The following is a 19,765-nucleotide window of genomic DNA, read 5'->3' on the forward strand; positions in this document are numbered from 1 at the left end:
AACAAGAGTTATTAAGCAATATATAAACATTTGCCTTCAAAGAAAAAAATTTTTTTAAATTTTTTGAAAATAAGGATCAATTTTTGTAATTCATTTAGAAAAGAGGCTGAAAATAGCCATTTGTATTGCTAGTATTGATGCAGCCACCCTCGGGTTCAAACTGAAATCAGTAGTATCACAACAGTTCCACTGGTTTACACAAGAGCCCTTGCAAAACTTGGGTCTTTACTTTTGTTTCTGGGTAATGTGCGAGTGGTATTTTCTGACAGCATGAGGGAAAATTGCATCTTGTGTTACATGCTCAGGTCAGCAGAATTGTATTTAATAGAATAGTTGTTCTCTCTCTTATAATGGAAGGAGTTTGTAAGAATATCTCCCAACGAAGATAATCCATTCTACTGATTAAGAGCCATTATCCTAACATATATAAGGAGCAAGGGAAAAAGGTAGGCGTTAGAGAGGTATTTCTAAAATGCCATCACTCTGATAAAAATTCCTCACATGTCCTTCATTCTCTACAGGACAGGCCGAGGTTCTGGGCACGTTATGTAGAACCCATCACAATATACCCCTCCAGCCTGACTCACTAATCATCTTCTCCACCACTCACTATCCTCCAAACAAGCTGCTGTGCTCTTCCAGAGCCCTGGGGCTTGGTGCACGCTGCTCCCATGCTTGGAACATGGTAACCCCTCTTTCTCATCTATGAAATGTTTACTTTTCTCTTAAGACCCAGCTCAGCACACATACTGAGCCCCCTAGGTGAGTGGGCACTCTCTTCTTCTCTGTATTCCTGTAGCATTTTGTACATACCTCTACGATGGCACTTAACACAAACTGTAATTAATTGTCTATTCAGCTGCTGAACTGCAGGCATAGAAAGTATGTGTATGTGTGTCCTTCATCCCCATGTCCTCACCCCATTATCCATCATTCCAATATGCTGAAAGAGAACAAATGACTGGATGAATAGATTCTGAATGAAGATGAAGTGAAGGAAGATCATAATGTCTGTTCTCCTGTGAGCAAATCCCGTTGGGGGCAGGGAGGGAGGGGGGAATGGGAAAGCCCAAATAAGGAGCTTTATAGCCACTGCAATTGAGAGACAGCAGGTGGGGGGAGGAGGAAGAAGAAGAAGAAGAAGAGAAGAAGAAGGGCAGGAAATTATTTCAGGAAGCAGTAAAATTATTAAGATATAAAATAGTTCCTGTTGCCACTGGATATTTCACAGTTTAATGTGTGAATTCTCACATGTCTGAACGGCTGTATTATTCAAACTGTTCAAAGTTACTAATTAAAGTTCAAAGTTACTAATTAAAGTTACTAATTAAATTTGCTCTAACCCAATGTAAATATACTTCAAAGAGGAGAAGCAAAAAAGCAATACCCCGAGCCTGCTTCTAGGATCTGATGAATGCTGGGGATCCCTTCTTCCAACATCTCAAATACTGAGACATTTCTCAGCTATTTCTTCATCTCAGAAATAATTTTATGGTGACCTCTAGAAATGAATTTATTATGTGTACTCATTTATCAGTAAGTACTTAGCAAACTGCTGCCATGTGTGAGACTTGTGCTAGGGGCTGAGCCCATGGAGACGAAAAATGCAGTCCCTACCCATGAAGAAACTACAGTCCAGGAGAAGGGTCAGATAAGTCCAACAAATAAGGCCTGGCACATAGTGAGCAAAACCACGACCACTGAGGACCACGATACACTGGGCTATCATAGGTGCTACGACAGAGGTAAACGCCGAGCTATGGGAGCACGAGGAGGGGAACTCACGTAGATGTCGGGGAGGGGAGTCAAGGAGAGGAAATAAGAAAGATCCTGTAAGGTGATACAAGCTGGGTCTGGAAGGACTCAGGTGACAGGGAGGTGCAGGAGAGAAGTCAAGGTCTCCCTGTCATACTTGGGTGACAGGGTCTCATCTCTAACGCTGGAAAGAATATTCAGGTTACTGAAGGGTTGCTGACACTGCTCAGGACATGAACTCTGTGACATCTTCCATCCTCTGGGGTTCTGTGGGGATGGCTCTCGTCCGTGCACATCCTTGAGAGCTTTAGTTAATTCTTAAATCTCTTAAAATCCTCTATTTCTGGGTCTATATGTTTGGCAGGAGCCTAAATCTATTGGAAAATCCTAACTCCTAAAACCCCTGGGGGGAAAAAAAAAACCAGAATCAAGAATCTGCCAGATCTGGGGACAGTATGGCTGCAATTCACACGAGAATTTCTGCTGGGCTTGAAGGCTTGTGAAGCATCCATGGTTCCTCGATCTCCTTAGGACGTTATCACTGACAATTCATTTAATTCCTAGACAATGAGGACATCACATTCATGAGAGCACAGGTACCACGGAATCTCACAGGGCATCGAGATCTGAAATCAGGTCTCTAGTTTTTAGAGATCTATGTATTTTAGGTACACTGGTTGTAGTGGGTTGAGTAGTGTATCCCTCATAACTCATGGCCACTCAGAACCTCAGAGTATGACCTTATGTGGATCTTTGCAAATACAATTAGTTAAGGATCTCAGTATGAAGCGACCTATATTTAGGGTCCTAAATCCAGTGACTGGTGTCCTGATAAGAAGAGGAGAGGACACAGTGATATAAAGAGATGGTGGTATGAGGATGGAGACAAAGAGATGGGACCAGTATGTCTACAAGTTAAAGAACATCAACAATTGCCAGCAACCACCAGAAGTGAGGCGAGAGTGGCAAGGGACAGTTTCTCCCTCGACGCCTCCAGAAGGCTTGCCCTGCCCACACTTTGATTTCAGACTGTGACCTCCTGGATGGTGAGAGGATAAATTTCTGTTGTTTTCAGTTTGTAGTAATTTATTATAACCACCCTAGGAAACAATTACACTGATTGTCTTAATCTGGTCACACTTGTAACTACTCTTTTGTGATTACAAAACGTGTGCTGGAATCTCTGCAACAGCGGCGCTTCCTGGGTCCCGGGGCGGCTTCCCTGGTGAGTCAGGCGTGGCTGGCCGCTGGGCAAAAATCAGAGCCGCCTCCGCCCCATCACCCACGATGGAAACCCTCCAAGAAAAAGTGGTCCCAGACGCGTGTGCCTGAGGATTCCGCACAAAAGAGGTGCCCAACATGAAGACCCTGGCGCGCCCGGGGGGCTGGCAGTGTGTTTTGCGCTCACCAGCACGTGCACCAGCTTGTCGCTCGTGTACAGCAGCCTCGGCGGCCAGAAGGAGCGGCCCCCGCAGCGGCAGCGGGCAGCGGCGACCGGCAGCGCGCGGCGGTCCGCGGGGAGCAGCCCCCTGCCGCGCCCCGAGGCCCCCCGCGCGACCGCGGCCACTGCACGGATACCTTGGCGTGGCGGACCACAAGGAAGATCTCCAACACTTGCCTCAGCACTGGCTGGTTCCCAAGGACGATTGCCCTGGAGCTCTGCGACAGGACCAACGTTTATGGCATGGGGACCCAAGACTCACTGCAGGGATCCCAATCACCCTTGAGTACCTTATCACTATTACGAACCTTCTGGACCGGATGAGTGTGCAATGTACCTCTCCCGTGAGCGAGGACGGAAGGGGAGTCATCACCGCTTTATCACAGGGAAACGAGCCTTTAAGAACTGGGCACAGACATTCCATTTTCACTTTTTTCAACCAGACCGGAAACCAGAATCGCTTGCTAGAAGTCATCCTGAGAATAAACCTGTGTTCTGAGGAAGGTGTGTGGCCAGACTGAAATCCCAAGTACCCTCTGTATCAGACATCGGGGCCCTGAACTTCCTGAACCACCAGACACGGAAGAGGAACAGAACTGGTCGCAGGGAGAGCGTCACTCCTCAAGCAGTGCCATGTACAGATGCCCCGGAGGCCTGACTACAAAGCAGTGCAGTTGGTTTACAAGGGGAAAATTCCAGAACTAATACACCCTAATGAGTGTTGTCCCTTTCAAGAGGGGTTACCTTAGGACCCGAACACTCATTGCAATGACGCTGCCATGGCTAAAAACATCTTGGATCTCTTTAAGTATTGCCTTTGAAACTGAGACATGAGCAACTCCACATTAGTGGTATTCCTTTGTAGAAATATCACGTTAAGAGTCATTTTTCTATCAAATTGTATCCTGACCTGAACCTTTGTCATCTGTTGGACTCTGTGTGGTTTGTAAAAAGCAGCCTTGAAAGTATGGACATGATTTCTGAAGAGTACATCTTTACTAAAACTAAAAATAGAATTACCATACGACCCAGCAATCCCACTCCTGGGCATATACCCAGAGAAAAGACATATGCACCCCAATGTTTATTGCAGCACTATTTACGATAGCCAGGTCATGGAAGCAACCTAAATGCCCACTGACAGACGAATGGATAAAGAAGATGTGGTACATATATACAATGGAATATTACTCAGCCATAAAAAGGACTGAAATTGGGTCATTTGTAGAGATGTGGATGGACCTAGAGACTGTCATACAGAGTGAAGTAAGTCAGAAAGGGAAAAACAAATATCGTGTATTAACGCATATATGTGGAATCTAGAAAAATGGTACAGGTGAACTGGTTTGCAAGGCAGAAATTGAGACACAGATGTAGAGAACAAACGTATGGACACCAAGGGGGGAAAGTGGGGGGTTAGGGGGGATGAACTGAGAGATTGAGATTGACATATATACACTAATATGTATAAAATAGATAACTAATAGGAACCTGCTGTATAAAAATAAATAAATAAATAAAAAATTTTTTAAAAAGTACATCTTTACTGACTTTCATAAGCAACTGCCCAATATTTATTTATTGAGAGTTTTTTAGTGTGCTCTAGGCCAGTATTTTTATAGATTATGATTATGTGGTAATTTATCCTTCCTAGTTCTTTAATCCTGAATGATGGTTGGAAAAGGCCCGGAACAGGGAGGTGAGTTGCCATGTTCACAGTGCTCATTGTTAGTATGTGATGGTATTTGGCTTGGAAATGTTGCATTGCATTTTTTGAACCCTCAGGCTTCAAGGACAGCTATGACATTTTCCAAAGTGCAGAAATGCTCCAAATGACAGAATTGAAAACCAAAAACTTTGTCGTTCAAACAAAAAAGATACCAACAAGAGAAACTTAAAAGACAATTTGCTTTAGTAATAATTGATGTAAGTCACTTCACTTAAGCCCTAGTTTCCTCTTCTGCAGAATGATATCACTGTACCAGAGGACCTCTTAAGTTTCATTCCAGATCTGAAATTCTCTCAACAAGCTTCTCGTTGACTCATGTAAAGACTTTGCACTTGGAATGATGGAGCTCCCACAGTAGCAAGAGCCCTATTTTAGGGGGTCTTTTATATCTCCCTGCTACCTATCCCCCTCTTGTGCTTAAAAGCATACTTCCTCCCCAGACCCCATCAGCAGAAATCCATCCCCTGCTTCTCTGGTGCTTCTTGCACCAAAAAGAGTTGGCGGGGGAGAGAATTTTCATGCTTTTCCTTGGCGACAAGAACAAGGAACTGCACTTCTATGCGTTTTTGAGGAGAAGAGAATATAAGGAGATTCCCCATTATACTACTCATTTATCCTATGAACTATTCAGATTCACTCACTGCAAATCTTACATTATGTTCACTGCCGTTCCCTGGTGTTCAGGAGTATAAAGGACTTATTTTATTTAGAACCAAGATCAACTAGTATGAAAGATTTTCATTTACACAAGTAATATTGTTCAAAAATAGGCTTTAAAAAATATACCCATGTTGTCTTTACACATGGCTTAGGAGGCGTTAATTTCTCTAATGCCAAATTTGAAGGCACCAGCAAATATTATGTATGGGGACTGACATTGTTTTACAAAACATGACCTGGTTTGTGGTTAAAGAAGGTTTCTCACATGAAAAAGTAAAAAATAAAAAAATTTTTAAAAATGTGTACTGGAGGGCTTCCCTGGTGGCGCAGTGGTTGAGAATCTGCCAACTAATGCAGGGGACACGGGTTCGAGCCCTGGTCTGGGAAGATCCCACATGCCGCGGAGCAACTAGGCCCGTGCACCGCGATGAAGAGAGGCCCCCGCTTGCCGCAGCTAGAGGAAGCCCTTGCACAGAAATGAAGACCCAACACAGCCAAATAAATAAATAAATAATTAATTAATTTAAAAAAAAAAAGTGTGTACTGGACATTCGTATTTATGGTCCTAGTAGCGACACCCCATTTTGTGGTAAAAACATTTCAGATTCACTTTGGGGAAAGTGACACTGACTACATCGTCAGCACTGGCGACATAAAACAGGGGCCAAAGCCGATTGCCACCTTTTATTGCACTGACCTCAGGGGCTAATGAGACAAAAACTCTACTTCTGGCTGTGAAGAAGTACTTTTTCTTTCTCACTGGATTTGAACCTAAGAGGATGCCACCATCTTGCCATCCCTGTGAAACAGGGGACGCAGCCAATGCTTGAAGGAAGAGCTGAGAGGTGAAGAGAAACTACTATGTGCCAGTGAGGTCACAACCCTCAAACCTCAGTACACCTGAAGCTGACCCTTCACCTGCCCCCCCTTCTCATGAGTCAAAAATTCCCTTTTTGCCCCAGCCACTTTGAGTTGTCTCCTGAAACAGTCAATCAAAAGAGCCCTAAGGGGAGAGCAGCTCGGGGCTCTGTGACCACCTAGAGCAGTGGGATAGCGAGGGTGGGAGGGAGACGCAAGAGGGAGGGGATATGGGGATGTATGTATATGTATAGCTGATTCACTTTGTTATACAGCAGAAACTAACATGCCATTGTAAAGCAATTATACTCCAATAAAGATGTTAAAAAAAAACTCCCAATTTTTAAGTAAAATATTTACATATAGAGTAAAAAAAAAGAAAGAAAGAAAAGAGCCCTGAGAAAACAGATGCCAATCTGGTTTGGTTTTTTTTTGTTTTTTATACATTACAAAATGATCACCATGATAAGTCAATTACCATCTGTCACCGTACAACGATACCACATTATTATTGACTACGTTTCATACCTGTGACTCATTCATTTTGTAACTGGAAATTTGTACCTCTTAATAGCCCTCACCTATTTCCCCTTCCCTCTGGAAGCTACCTGGTTATTCTGTGTATCTGTGACTTTTTTTTTTTTTTTTAACATTTGTTCATTTATTTTGTTTTTAAATTCCACATATAAGTGAAATCATATGGTATTTGTCTTTCTCTGACTTATTTCATTTAGCGTAACACCCTCCAGGTCCATCCATGTTGTTGCAAATGACAAGAGTTCATTCTTTTTTACAACTGAGTGATATTCCACTGCGTGTGTGTGTGTGTGTGTGTGTGTGTGTGTGTGTGTATGTATACACCACATCTTCTTTATCCATTCGTCTATTGATGGGCACTTAGCTTGCTTCCTTATCTTGGTTATTGTAAATAGTAAGCATAGGGGTGCCAGTCTGGTTTATCATCTTAATTATTTCAATTATGAAGAAAAATTAAGTGTTCACATCACTTATATCAAAACAGGCAACATGATCATCTCAAATAGAGCCACTTACCTTGTACCTCAGCGTCCCCCGTAATAAAGTGTGAGCAGACGGAATGCCATAAATCTCAGCATATTTGGTACTGTCTCTGTTAGGATAACTTTCCAAATTTAATCCAGGGAAATAATCCATAGGAGTAACCGAATCCAGAAAGGAGACACCCCCTACCACATTCACAACCTGAGGAACATTGAAAAGGCACACATGGGGTTAAGACAGTGTGTATTCCTCTTTGGATTTACCTGCATTATTTTCATAAGAAAGAAATCCAGGTTTTACAAGAAAGCAATAGGGGATTTGAAAAAAAAAAATTAATGAAACTACGCTAATCAACATCCCATATTCAAGCTGTTCTACTAATATCATAATTCACAAGGCCATTGTTCTCCCAAGCTTTAAAATCTGACTTAAAGCATTTCGTTTTTAACTCAGATCTTGTTTCTGATTTTTCCTTGCCCCTGGATGAGATGGCACTGGATTATGTCTCACTAGAGTTTTGCTTTGTTTTTAAATAAACGATACGCTATAAGCAACAGATACTCAAAGTGGCTTCTGTGCTCAAACAGCAATGGCCATATTCTCATTCTGTTCTTCCTCTTCACTCCCATCCCCCTTCTTGAATGCTAGCTACATCAGGCACCAGTCTTGCACATCCATTCACACAGCTAGCATTTACGGACCACCTGCTATGTGTGTGCCAGGATCACACCTGGGAATAAGGACAGTGATGAATAAGATTCAACTCCTGCCTCCGTGCAATCCTTTGTTCGCTGAACAAGCCTTTACTTAATGTCTACCAAGACCCAGGAGCTGCAGTAGAGCAACAACAAAGCGCTCACAGCCTGGACTAGTCAACCGACGTGTGCATGTTGGGAAATGGAGTGGGGGAGATACCCTCTCACAAGAAGGGCAATGCAATGAACATACAGTGAAACTCAAAAAACAAATGCTACCTCCTGATCTTACTGCCTCTGAGAAGGTATGTCACCGATTCCCAAGCTCTTCTGATTTCTCAGTAATCCTCGTTCCTACATCTCTACCCCCATCACACACAATCAAAATGCAGTGAAGCATTTTTTTCCGTTAATTTTGATTAAAGGGCTAAATTTTTCTTTCAGTTTGTGAGGTTGATGATCATCCTTGAGATCATGGAAAACATTCTGGAGTAATGAAATCAGGGCTGAGAACCCTGGTGGAACTAGACTTTGTCCTGCTTGCACCACTGGAAACAATCTCTGACCACATCTAAAAGCTGCACGAAACAACACTGCACAAGGGAGCTGGTGACGTACCTTCTGGTGGAGTCGTGAGTAATTTGCTCAAAGGAGTCTTCGGCTAAACTTAATGATTCACAGGGTTTATTTGTAGGGAAGTTCTGCGTATGTCATGGTATGAAAGGGAAAATGGAAAGGTATGTGTGTGTATAGCTGAAGCCCCAGAAGGAAACGGCCAGTGCTGACCACAGAGTCACGCCTGGAGGGGCCTCCGCAGTCAAAGGCTCACTTTGAAGAGCACCAAGGACCATCAAAAATCCCAAGAGTGAGAATCAGAAGGAAGTGAGGAATGCTTTTCACTTAAGTTTCTTGTCAAACTCTTCTGAACTTCACAATAAACATTTCCTGAAGAGCCATTTCTGTACTTTTTCTTTAAAACAAATTTCTTCCATCAGGATTTTAAATTTTTTTTAAAAGTCTAATAAAAAGGCAAATGTTTACTTTTAGGGTCTTCCCATCTATCTCTCTTCTACAACCTATGGCAATTCTAAAGTTTGCTTTACTTGTTTGCAGGTTAGGGATTTTTAAAGAAAAATTCAATAAAGACCACTATATTCCAGCACTGTACTAATCAGAAATAAATCAGCTGGTTCCTAAGTCTATCATGAGATCCTTGTAAAGAAAACAGGGAAGTATAAGCTGAATGGTAATGATCCATTTAGAGACTGACGGCTGCTGAAGCAACTTGACCCCCAAATTACTGGGTCATTTGATATCAATTCAGAGTTGTATTTCTAGTGTCCTATCACAGGATTCATTAATAAGCCCTGTCCTATATGACTTAGATAAGAAAGAGAGACATATTTATCCATTTGGCAGAGAATATGCATTTTTTTCTGACTCAACAATGATTATATCCAAGACCCACTCCCAGCAGAAACAGTAGCTCATTACTCGCTGCTGGTGCAGACTGCTCTAAGTGTGACTCTTCCCCACACGTGCGCCCACACCCACACGTCCCCCGACCACTGAGAACCACTGACAATAAGCTGGATTACTAAACCAACAAGACATTTAACACAGGCAATATACAGACAAGCATTTATGCGGGCCCACTGTGTGCCAGGTGCCTTCTATACATTACCTTTAATCCACGCAATAACCCACTTTTCAGAGGTGAAAACTGAGGCTGAGAGAGTCACCCAGGGGCAGATTTAAACCCAGGTCTATTTGACTCCAATGTCCGTGTTCTTTCTACTATACCATACCGTCCCCTTAACTGTGCTCATCTGTGGATCAGTAGTTTGAAAAGGATATTAATTGACTGGGTACAGCATTCCTGATCATGCCACCAGTGATGCACCTGAAAACTGAGTTAAGAATGGCTGCAGGCGGGCTTCCCTGGTGGTGCAGTGGTTAAGAATCCGCCTGCCAATGCAGGGGACACTGGTTCGAGCCCTGGTCCAGGAAGATCCCACATGCCGCGGAGCAACTAAGCCTGTGTGCCACAACTACTGAGCCTGTGCTCTATAGCCCACGAGCCACAACTACTGAAGCCCGTGAGCCACAACTACTGAGCCCGTGAGCCACAACTACTGAAGCCCACGCACCTAGAGCCCATGCTCCGCAACAAGAGAAGCCACTGCAATGAGAAGCCCGTGCACTGCAACAAAGAGTAGCCCCCGCTTGCCACAACTAGAGAAAGCCCGCGTGCAGCAACGAAGACCCAACACAGCCAAAAATAATAAATAAAATAAATTAATTAAAAAAAAAAAAAAGAATGGCTGCAGGCAACAGAGAGCAGCAGCTACAAAGGGAAGGCTGGGTGCTGCAGTCAAGGGAGGGGCAGGCAATAGGAAGGGAGCCAGAAAACCTATCTCAAAGCTGTGTTTGCAGAGCAAGCACGATCCTTACTTAGTGTATTTGTTTAGCTTGGGAGTGGCTTGGGATAGGAGGCTGAAGGCGATGATGGCGAAGGTCTGCCACGTCACCCCCAGGTGTCACCAATGTCCCACCACCCATGGAGGGAACAGAACTCAGAGAAGACACAGTCACTGGCTCCAAACATGTGGAAGGAAATCAGATGCATTAGAAACAGGATTAGAAGTTAGAAGTTAGCAATAGTACCAGAGGTAGATCTCATTGTCCTACATCCTTGCAGTTATTTCCAATGAGATACATCCTAATTCCTAGGCCACTGCCTGAGTTGCTGGAAAAGTTTAAGATTTCAACTTAAAGCAGAAGCCAGAGAAGTCACCTGGCTCCCCCGTGATGCTTCTGTGTATTACATAAGGCCTGCTCCATGGTGGAGGGTGATGGTGACAGAGGCGATGGAGGGACAAGAGAGGTTTTGAGATGTTTAACAATCTGGGTTAGGAGACAGACTGACACACTTGAATTACTGAGTGAATAATACAGCATCCGGAAAAAATGTTAGACACAGACAACCGAAGTGTGGGAGTTCAGACAAAAGAATAGTGAACAGGGGCTGGAGTGGTCAGGAAGAGCTGCAACCACAAGAGGAGACCTTGAAAAAAGTATGATTTTAGCAAAGAAAAGAAAAGCATCGTGTTTTCTCTTGGTGTCCTCCACAGTGTCAGGGAGATGCAAAAAGCACTCCTCTTTTACAAAAGGAGTTCAGGATAAAAGCGAAAAACTTCAAATTCAACAAATACAACTTTTGCTGCCTGAAAATAACCTCTTGCTTTTCCTGAGCTCCTACCACCATTAATTTCTTTATGCAGCTAATAGTTGCTAGGGACTTAGGACATGCCTGATGATCTGCTGTTTAGCAGATTGTAATCTATATGACCTCACTGAGCCCTACTGCAAGAACCCTGCAAGGCTGGTGTGATTATGCTTATCTTCAGGCAAGGAGCCCAAAGCTCAGAGAGATGAAATGATTGTTCTAGTGCCACCCAGCCAGCAATGGCAGAGCTAGAGGACCAAGCCAGACACACTGGTACCAGGTTCCGTGCTCTTTCTGTTGCACACATTGCACTCCACTGACCTTCTCCTTGTTATCTTCTTTATCTTTTATACGGCCTCCTGAGAATAAGCATTTTACCCAACTGAAGCAAGAATTCTTCCTGCATTCACATGTGAGTTTATACCAAACATAGGCCAGTCTCTGTTCCATGACTGCAGAAGGTAGGAGGGGCAGTTGAAGAGGAGATTGGCAGTGCCATAGAAAAGGATGTGTGCCTGGTAGAACCTGAGACTGAGACCCAAACCTTCATGATTCTTAGAATTGGAGAACTAGATTGCCTGGCCTTTGGTGACACTGAGGGATGTCAGCACTTGGACCGGAACTCAAGGGTCCTGTTTCACATCCTGAAACGTGTGAATGTGCCTTTCCAGAATCAAGGTCAAGTGTCTTGCTTGTCCAGTAGTGTTTTCAGTGCAGCTGTGGTCCTCTGGTCACTAAATCAGTCTATCTCAAATTCAGCTGCACATTAGAACCATTTGGGAAGTTTTTAAAGATCCCCAAGCCCAAGCAAATCAGAATCTCTGGGGATGAGGCCCAGACATCAGGATTTTTTTAAGTGCCTTGGTGATTCCAGTGTTCAGCCAAGGCTGTGAGCCGCGCTTACAGGTACAGAAGTCAATGGCTGACAATGACATTCACCTTAAGAAATTCTTTCAATTGGCTCCTGTTTCTACACGAAATACATTTAGATCACAGATACACTGAGAACTTATAATACTGCTGCCAGAATTATCTTTTTAAGACCCACATCTGATCAAGTAATTCATCACTCCCTGCAGAGCTGGGACTATGGTGAGGTGAGTAAGGTGCTTAGGGCACAAAATATAAAGAGGAACCCTTGGTCTAGTTATGTTTGTTCCTAAATGTGAGTCTTTCCTTACAGTCAAGAGCATAAACTGTGAAAGCAGACAGATGTGATTTGGACACTGCCCAGCACAGTCATGAGCGGCAGTGACTCTGCCAGGCTGGCACCTTCTTATCCCTCGAGGCTGAGCACATCTTCTCTTCCCTGTTCATTTTCCTCTCCCTGACCTCCTCACCAAGGTCAAGTCAAAAGTCAGTTGACCTCTCTTCTGCATCACTGTGGCACTTTAGCATACTTTGGAACTTCTCTCATTGAATTATACCTATTTATTCTACTGTCTGCCTTTCCTGCCATGAAGCGATCTGGTAAAAGGGGAAAAAAAGGCTTTAGAGTTAGTTAGATCTGGGTTTGAATCCCAGCTGCATGACTGTGAACATTCTCTTTGCGCCACAGTTTCCTTAGAGTAAAATGATGAAAATAGTACTAAACTCAGAGCGCTCTTACGTTCTGCCACACAGCAGCTGGGAAGAAATCTGAGTTTCCTTCCTTGACCCATCACACCCTCCATTCCGAGAGCCACCCCCATTCTAGTTGTGAGTACTCTGAGATCAGAAACTTCATTCAGCATGACAACCTTTAGTGCCTTGGCCCAAGTCTAGCACATAGTAGGGACTCAGTAAATGTTTGTCAGGCTGAAATAAATTGCAAGATGACCAGTAGTTACGCATGCAGAGAAGTTAAGAAGTGAGTGTTTCAACGGCAGAAACAACTTGCAAGAGGGCGAAGAGGAAAGAATGAGGCTGGGCTTTGCTGGGAACCGTGAGGAGACCACACGGAATGGAACAGAAAACACACACTGGGAAACAGTGCAGGAGGAGAGAACGGAGGGCAAGCGGCACAGCCAGCATTAAAGGGCCTTGGTATCGGGGAGAAAGTGTGTGGACTTTCTTAGGCAGTTATTGCAGGTTTGTATCTCTAAAGCTTTGATGATGAGCCTTCACCTTTCCATTGAGCAGGTAGGTGGCGGGCTGCATTATGTTCATCAAAACTCCCACTGGACTCCAGCTAAATTTGTATCTCAAAGGATTGTCTGAATGTTCAGGGGCTGGAAGGCCACCGCAGTAGGAAACATAAGATTCAATCTGTAAAATAAAGTATCAATAAATTAGGGAAATTAACAATTAGTTACGGAGAATAATCTATCCTAATCTATCCGAGTAATTAATTGAGTACAATGACACAAATAAGGTAAACCTGTTACAGTTTCCCCTTTCTTAAAGTTACAGAGGCTTTCAAAAATACATCCTTAAAGCCAAACACCATTTGATTAAGTCAGTTATACTTTTATATATATATATGTGTGTTTATATATGTATATATATTTTTTAATCATCTAGAGATTGTGGCTAACATTTTGCTCTGTTAAAAATCCAACTATTAGTTCAATTCTGCTTGGTCAGTGCCTCCTGACTTTTAATTCAAATTATATACTTCATTATAATTTGATTATATATGTATAATTATTAGTATTAATTAATATGTGATTAATATAAAATATTATTACTTGATATGATATATAATTTAATTAATTTGATTCTATATTTGATTATATATATTACATATGTGTATATATATATATATATATAACCTGTTTTAGGTTATATATATATTATGTTAGGTTAGGTTTAATCTGAGTCATCACATTTTCATGTACAATAGTTCTTTCTTATGTGTAAAAGATACTTTATATACCAACAGGTTGATAATATTACAAAGAATTTTTCCCACTTTTAAAAGTCAAACCTTATTATAGAATCTCCAAAGCAGTCTAAAATCTTTTATCAAACCAAAATACATATCATAGCAGCATCTATTTCTCTAAAAATCTATTGTTAAGGCTTGGACTTTTTTTTTTACCATACAAATATTTCTGCAGTTTCAAAATTTTACTTGAAATTTCTAGTCAAAGTATGAGTTAGAATATAGCAGTTTCTTCTCAAAATAGACAAAAGACCCTAACTGTAACACCAGAAACCATGAAACTCCTAAAGGAAAACATAGGCAGAACACTCTTTGACACAAATTGCAGCAATGTTTTTTTGGATCTGTCTCCCAAAGCAAAGGAAATAAAAGCAAAAATAAATAAATGGGACCTAATTAAACTTAAAAGCTTTTGCACAGCAAAGGAAACCATCCACAAAGCAAAAAGACAATCTACTGAATGGGAGAAAATATTTGCAAATGATATGACTGATAAGGGGTTAATATTCAAAATATAAAAATAGCTCATATAACTTAACATCAAAAAAACAAACAACCTGATTAAAGAATGGGCAGAAGACCTGAATAGACATTTTTCCAGAGAAGAAATGCAGATGGCCAACAGGCACATGAAAAGATGCTCAACATTGTTAATCATTAGGGAAATGCAGATCAAAACCACAGTGAGATATCACCTCACACATGTCAGAGTGGCTGTCATCGATAAGAACACAAATAACAAATGTTGGTGAGGATGTGGAGAAAAGGGAACCTTCATACACTATTGGTGGGAATGTAAATTGGTGCATTCACTTTGAAAAACAGCACGGAGGTTTCTCAAAAAACTAAAAATAGAACTACCACATGACCCAGCAATCCCACTCCCGGGTATATATCTGAAAAAAACAAAAACACTAATTTGAAAAGATACATGCACCCCAATGTTCATAGCAGCATTATTTACAATTGCCAAGATATGGAAGCAACCTAAATGCCCATTAACAGATGAATGGATAAAGAAGATGTGGTACATATATACAATGGAATACTATTCAGCCATAAAAAAGAATGAAATTTTTCCATTTGCAACAACATGGATGGACTTGTAGGGTACTATGCTAAGTGAAATAAGCAGACAGAGAAAGGCAAATACTGTATGATATCACTTATATGTGGAATCTAAAAAATACAACAAACTAGTAAATACAACAAAAAAGAAGCAGACTCACAGATATAGAGAACAAACTGGTGGTTACCAGTGGGGAGAGGGAAGGGAGGAGGGGTAGAGGATTAAGAGGTACAAACTATTATGCATAAAATAAGCTACAAGGAATATATCCAACACAGGGAATATAGCCAACATTTTAAAATAATTTTAAATGGAGTATAACCTTTAAAAAAAGAATACAGTAGTTTCTTTAACCAGAATTATAGAAAGATTATTTCTGTACACAAAAATCTGGACCTCTTAATATTTTCCTAAATGGACCTTTGGGTGTCAGTTGGGCTCACCGTGGCTCCCACTTCTTTGGCCTTATCTATCGTTTCCATTGCCAACATATGATCAAGACCAGGGTCCAATCCCAATTCTCCAATGATTGTGATGCCAGCATCTTCCACACTGAAAGAGGTGGAAAGAGAAGGAAGGAAAATTTGGATAGAAAATAAAAACAATTCCATGGAGCTACTTTGTTGAAAACCTACTGAAACTTACCTCTTTTCTAATTCTTTTAGCACCGGGGTGATGTAGCTTGCAGTGATCATGTTGACCTTGCTTGCAATGCATGCCTTGGCCACAAGAGGATGCAATACATAAGGCAACAAGCTTAAAAACAGGAGAAACTAGTTAGAAACTTTCTTTTCCAACCGTCCCTCCAATGTACCTTGAACTGCACTAAAGTGAAGACATCACACTGATTATTCTCTCAGAGATGATCAATGACTCCTTGAAGACTACAGAATAAATTCATCCTGTTATCATATTTAAAACTCTACACAATATGACCTTCACTTAACCTTTCTATTTTTCCTCCTTGCATCTCCTTCATAAACCATATATGGGGACCACAGAAGCTATTGTAATTCTCTACTCACAGTCTTTACTCTTCCATTTGTGAACCTTTACTCTCACCGTGTCTTCCACTTGAAATAGTCCCTCACCCACCCACCCCCATCCAGATCATACCTTCCTTAAAGAAATGTCTGAAAAGGTAACTCCTCCAAGAAGCTTTCCCAGATTCCCCCAAATCCAGATCTTCCTCTATATGCACTCAGCTATCCCTCTGTAACATTTAGTGGACTTTATTCTACTCATCCTTATATTTCTATGATTTTCTGTCTTGGGTCCCCTAGTAAAAGGTAAGGTTGCTATTCTTTTTACGTCCACATCTCCCAAATGGCTATCGTTAAACTAAGTCAAAGTGACCCATATGTTACATTAAAGAGTAGAGTCTAGGAAAGGCCAGGGGAAGAAATAAGTTTCAATGGTATTGTTAGGTGTAAAAGCTATCGAAACAGCTAAATGTCTATATGGTGAGCAAAAACTGAAACTGTACTCAAAACTCAACTTTGGGTCTTCTAAGAATCTGGCTCTGGTGTTTTACTTTGGTGCTAGGACTACACGATCACAAAAAAATGAATTTCCATAAATTTACATATAAATGAGTATATTCAGATTCTATCCAAGAAATAACCAGCATCCTGTCAATCACATAGTAATATTTAAGTTCTACTAGCTTATTGCCTATTTGGCAAAGCAATCTACACAGTACCAATGAAAATATAAATACAAACTTATAAACATTATTACAGTATATCACTGTACTTGTTAAATTCCTCCTGTTTATTTCATATTTTCTCTATTTCACATAAAACTAAACAATAAAACCACTTCTCAGGCACTTATTCCTCCTCAGGTTAATAGAACAGAGTATTGTTAGTTAGATTTATTATCATGCAGAATAAAATTGGGTACATATTTTGCCAGTAAAAATATGAAAGCCCTTGATCTCTGTTTTTTGGCTTTTTTAATCAAAAATAATTATTACTAAATATGGTAGCCCTTTAAAAGCCAATGAACGAAATACTTGCAAAACTCTTAGTTGGAAAAGTATTAATAGAAAATGTTCAGTGGCATCATCTTAAAGGTTAGTAGGGATTTTTTGTCACATTCTCCACTTTGAAAACCTGCCTGATAAAAATTTTATCCGGATCTAATAATATTTTTAAATTTGGGCATTATCAGCACTAACCTAATAATATGCTGAGAACTAGAATAATAGAACTTTGATTGATGGTGCCTATTTTGGACAAAGGGATTAGAGTTCATAATTCATTGTGTATGTAATATAGCAACTACTCAAGAGGATGTAATTAATCCAAATAGTTGGAAATGCCACTTGTGAAAACATACACAAAATACACAACTAATTTTCAAAGTAACTTATCAAACTCAATTCCTACTTTGCATTAAATCATTAAAAACCAGAACTGCAAATTAAAACCATGAGAATTTGACATATTATAAAATTTTTGTGAAACATATTCTTCACTCATTTTACTTTGATAGTCCCTAACATTGTGTTTACATCAAAACATTCTTTCTCCAACTTAAAAAATGAAAAGCTATTTAAGAAACACTACAGGAATGTTTAACAGCATTTCCACTATTCACCACAGAAACTCAACCAACTGAGAAAAGTGAAATATAAAACAGATTTTGCTCATGCTAAATCTTATTGAAGGTCACCAAGTCACGGAATTCTAAATTTTACACCTGTTAATAGATTATTATCGTGTCCATTATCTTGTCATATTTTGCTTCTGATTTTGTTCAAAATGTGTTTTGTTATGTTCTTTTCTTTTTTTAATCAAAAAACAATGTTATGTTTAGGTACCTATGTGTGGCAAAACAAATTCTCTTTGTTTTATTCAGTAGGCTAGAATTTTCAGTTTTGAATAAGGACTTACTTTCATAATTATAACCTGACAGACAAGATCTATTGGTTATTGATAAATTTTTGCTGAAAAATAATTAATGCACATTAAATTTTTATAAATTGAATAATGTTTTTAAGTGCCCAAAGTGAGTCTATATTAAGAGATAATGCAAAAGTTCCCACCTAGAATTACCTTTCTTTGTGTCTGTTTTCCAACCCCCCCTTTTTTTTTTTTTAAAGATTGATTGACTGATTGATTGATTGATTGCTATGTTGGGTCTTCGTTTCTGTGCTAGGGCTCTCTCTAGTTGCGGCGAGCAGGGGCCACTCTTCATCGCGGTGCGCGGGCCTCTCACAAGGCCTCTCTTGTTGCGGGGCACAGGCTCCAGACACGCAGGCTCAGTAGTTGTGACTCACGCGCCTAGTTGCTCCGCAGCATGTGGGATCTTCCCAGACCAGGGTTCGAACCCATGTCCCCTGCATTAGCAGGCAGATTCTTAACCACTGCGCCACCAGAGAAACCCCCCCCCCCTTTTTTACGGAGGAAATCACAGAACTTCCTCCAGAGATATCATTTGAATCTGATCTAACTATGAAAGTCATCTAATTATGAAAGCTGGTTAACTTTCTTCCTTCCATCTTGGAAAAATTATATTCTAAGAATAAATGGCTTATTCTTATCACTTTGGTATTTTCAAAAGGAAGTATCTAGCCTTCATTTTGTAGCCCTGTATCTAGAAGTTAGATCTGCATTTGTATTAGATAGTAATGAATGATATATTTCAAGATATGTTCCTCTGCTAAGGCTAAAAATGGTCATAGGGCTAGAGAATCTACTCACTTTCATTTAAGCTTTATAAGTCTAAAGGAAAAAATAGCCACCAAAATATAAGTCATTAGTGCCTCATGACCCAGCAATTCCACTTCTAGGTAAATACCCAACAGAAATGTGTGTATATGGTAACCAAAAGACAAATACTAAATTGTTCATGGCAGCACTATTCATAATAGCCAAATTCTGGAAACAACCTAGACATTCATCAGCAGTCAAATGGATAATAATAGTATATTCGCATAATGGAGTATTACACAGTAAAGAGCATAAACTACAATTACAGACAACAACACAAATGACTCTCACAATCACAATGCTGAAGAATGAAGGCAGCCACAAATGAGGACATACTGAAAGATTCCGACTGTACAAATTGAAAACTAGCAGAAACTAATCTCTGTGTTAGAAGCCAGGACAGTGTTTACCCTTGAAGGATGGGACTGGTAGTAAAAAGGGGCACAAGCAGCACTTCTTGGATACTATTATATTCTGTTTCTGATGTGGATGATGGTTACACCATGTGTTCACTTTGTGAAAATTCTTTGAACTACAAACTTATGATTTGTGCACTTTCCTGGATGCACACGTGAGTTTAAAAGTTTACTGAGAGAAGAGAAGAGGAGAGAAGGGGGAAGGGAGGACAGGGGAGAGGAGGGGAGAAGAGAAGAGTGGAGAGGAGAAAAAATAAGGAAAGAGAAGTAACAGCAACAACAACAAAATGTATGGCAATCATTTCTTA

At 40.7% G+C, this 19,765-nt stretch overlaps 1 protein-coding gene and 1 pseudogene across 4 annotated transcripts in view; one reads left to right on the forward strand and one right to left on the reverse strand.

Moving 5' to 3' along the window:
- The window catches only part of AASS (aminoadipate-semialdehyde synthase), a 67,446-nt gene that overhangs the window by 7,275 nt on the left and 40,406 nt on the right, over positions 1-19,765 (reverse strand). For all 3 annotated transcript variants that reach the window (XM_082400011.1, XM_082400013.1, XM_082400012.1), the window contains exons 16-19: positions 15,968-16,078; positions 15,766-15,874; positions 13,494-13,634; positions 7,497-7,664 (exon numbers count right to left, since the gene is read on the reverse strand). In XM_082400011.1, coding sequence (XP_082256137.1) covers positions 7,497-7,664; positions 13,494-13,634; positions 15,766-15,874; positions 15,968-16,078 — 529 coding nt within the window. The remainder of the gene's footprint in view (positions 1-7,496; positions 7,665-13,493; positions 13,635-15,765; positions 15,875-15,967; positions 16,079-19,765) is intronic.
- LOC309632488 (alpha-N-acetylgalactosaminide alpha-2,6-sialyltransferase 5-like) lies at positions 5-7,488 on the forward strand (annotated as a pseudogene). Its single transcript has one exon. The product of its transcript is annotated as an alpha-N-acetylgalactosaminide alpha-2,6-sialyltransferase 5-like (transcript).

This window comes from Balaenoptera borealis (assembly GCF_965194805.1).
Source record: "Balaenoptera borealis genome assembly, chromosome: 7".
Classification (NCBI taxonomy): Eukaryota; Metazoa; Chordata; class Mammalia; order Artiodactyla; family Balaenopteridae; genus Balaenoptera; species Balaenoptera borealis.